At 50.5% G+C, this 2,909-nt stretch overlaps 1 protein-coding gene across 1 annotated transcript in view; it reads right to left on the reverse strand.

Annotated features, from left to right (window-relative positions):
* LOC103608174 (myomesin-3-like) overlaps nucleotides 1-2,909 on the reverse strand; it is a gene marked incomplete at its 3' end in the record, with an annotated part of 36,141 nt that overhangs the window by 13,155 nt on the left and 20,077 nt on the right. The window contains exon 12 of the mRNA XM_008592616.1: nucleotides 2,089-2,272. Within this exon, the coding sequence (XP_008590838.1) occupies nucleotides 2,089-2,272 (184 nt within the window). The remainder of the gene's footprint in view (nucleotides 1-2,088; nucleotides 2,273-2,909) is intronic.

The raw sequence follows: 2,909 nt of genomic DNA on the forward strand, positions 1-2,909 counted from the left end.
TGGATGCATGGTTGGATGGATGGATGGATGGATGGATGGATGGATGGATGGATGGATGGATGGATAGTTGGATGGATGCATGGTTGGATGGATAGTTGGATGGATGAATGGTTGGATGGATGGATGGATGCATGGTTGGATGGATGGATGGATAGTTGGATGGATGCATGGTTGGATGGATGGATGGCAGGGACATGATATTCCTAATTCTCTCTTCTCAAACTGTTTGCTAAATCCTTTAGTGGCTTCCCTTCTTCCTTTTGTCCCCAAATATGAGACTTCTCCACCCTTTTGTTCACTGGCCTGCACCACGTTTCTCCTCTCCTCTTATTCCTGAGGGTCCTGCTTATCTCATGCCTTCAACCCTTACCTCTCTGCAGGCCTCCCCACCCTCTCTCCTGAATTCCAGAGCCTCATCTTCCATTTTCCTTCTGGACACCTCTCCTCATGTTCCAGGTGCCCCAAAGTCAATAGAAAAACCTATTCAACATAAACCCAGCATTTATGGAGTGCCAGCTCTGAGCCAGGCACTACACTCTGCCTGGAACAGGTACTGAGAAATAGATTTGAAGTCCCAGGCTCAGGAAGTTCTTGTCAGCAACTTCAACCTCTGGAATTGAAGAGAGTGTGGCAGTGAGTGCGAGCTGGGTGGAGGGGAGAGGCTGGAGGGAGACCACTCAGGGACCCCTCCTGCAGAAGAGACCCTAAGGGCAGGAACTTGAGCTGAGGGTATCCAGTGTAGGGACACTAAGATCACCATTTCAAGGAGAATTGCATGACCTGAGGACATGTTTGTAATATAATGTTAATTTTTAAAAGTAGGATGCAAAGCGCTCTCTATGGTCTGATTGTACTTTCAAAATGATGCATTGATATGTGTGTAATCAATAGGCCTGAAGTCCAGGCACCCAGAGGCTCATAGCATTCTAGGCTCCCTCCCTCCCTCCCTCCTTTCCTTCCTTCTTTTCCTTCCTTCTTGTTTCTCTCTTTTGCTTTTTTGGTATTTTTTTCATTTTTGTACAATAGATTTACTTTTATAATATGAGTAAATGCCTTTTCTATTTTTCTCCCTTCCCCTCCCCTCCTCTCTTCTCCTTCTCTGAATTGTACAGATCTTGTGGTCCAGAGACTGCCCACAGCCAATCACAAAATGCTCATTGGCCAGGCCCCAAATCAAACCCAAATGTTAACAAGACCAGAATTAAAGAAAAATACCACTTGCCCACCAACCCATTCATACTTGCTGTGAGTGTATATGTACACATACATACATACATATATATGTATGTATTTTTTTCTAAATCATTGAATCAGAGCAAATCTAGGACTTTGAAATCATCCCCAAATGAGACCTGTAGCAAACCAGGCTTTTTTTGTACAGATGGCACTACAGCTAGGTTCCTTAAAGGACTAGTTGGTGACGCAGCTGCAGAGAACCTTCTGATCAGATCTGATCAAAAAAACCTCAGAATCCAGAGGCCTCAGAGGAGGGAGGAAGCCCTGGAAAAGTGGGGCCAGGATGGAGCTGCAGCTGGGAGACTCAGGAAGGAGTGGAGGTGGGAGCAGTAACCTGGGCCTTCGGAACAATGGGTTCAGCAGGTGAGGACAGCAAGGTTTGCAGTTTGGAAATGACCTGTCCAGGCCCATGTTGTGCTGCAGATGAGCGGGATTCTGCCCGGGGGGCTAGGGCTCAGGGTAGACAGTTCAGCCCCTACTAGGGAGGGAGCAGGGGCTGCTCAGGAGGCTCACTTCTGGCCACACAGGCAGGATCTAGGGATCTAGGGGGCAGGTCAAAGACCTTTAGAAATGAGGGACCAGAAGCTTACATGGCTTCTGTGCTGGATCCAGTTGGACTCTGTAACCTGTGAATGGTTGATCTGGAAAAAATGTCCGTACCTCCCTAAGCCTCTTGCCCAGGGATATGTGACTTCCAATGTCTGCAGATGCCAGGCCTGAGATCATGTCATTTTGCAGCTTCACGATAGGCGGAAGAGGTCAGGGAGAGGGGAATGAGCACGCTCCCTCTCCGCAGCCTCGGGTCCCCTGGCTGCTTCCCACCCCATCCCCTGTATTGCGTTACACGAGTACCTGGCTTGCCTCTCAAGGTGATGGGCTCGCTGGGCTCTGAGGGATCGCTCGTGCCATACTGGTTCATCGCTCGCACTCTGAAGACATATGACTTCCCCTTCTCCAGGTCCAGAAGGGCGAATCTTGGGGATTTCACAGGGGTTTCTGAGCTGATGGCCTCCCAGGTGCCACTACCTATGACTGACTGTGAAGACAAAGACAAGCTCGCATTGGTTAAGAGGTGCCGGGGCTGGCTCTGTGCTGGGCACTTCCCACACATGCTCCTGTTCACTCAGGCTGCCCCAAGCACCTGGCTCTGACCCACCTGCTTTGTGGACATCTCCATCTGCTGAGCATCTCACATGTGACACACCTGGAACTTCCCCCCAAGGCTGTGCCACCCGTGTTGCCTTAGTGGCACCACCTTCCAGTCACTTGGGCCAAGACCCTTTGGGCCATTCCTGTCTCTTTCCTTCACCCCCCAAATATGCTCCATCAACAAACCCAGTTGGCTCTCCCTTCAAAATTTATGCAGAATCCAACCATGACTCACCACCCACATGCTCCCGCTACAACCTTGATCCAGGTGGCCATCCTCTCTCACCTGAATTATGTGAAGAGCCTCTGAACTGATCTCCTTGTTTCTACCTTTAACCCCTTTCAGTCTTTTCTCAAATGGCTGTCAGAGGGACCCTTTACAGCACAAGCCAGATCAGGTCCCCATCTGCTCAGTGCCCTCCCAAGACCCCCATCTCCCTCAGAGAAAAAGCTTCCCTGTGACCTGACCCTTGCTCCCTGTCTGGCCACCTGCCACTCCCCCCCCCCCCCCCCCCCCCCCCCCC

This window comes from Galeopterus variegatus, unplaced genomic scaffold (genome assembly GCF_000696425.1).
Source record: "Galeopterus variegatus unplaced genomic scaffold, G_variegatus-3.0.2 Scaffold8105, whole genome shotgun sequence".
Classification (NCBI taxonomy): domain Eukaryota; kingdom Metazoa; phylum Chordata; class Mammalia; order Dermoptera; family Cynocephalidae; genus Galeopterus; species Galeopterus variegatus.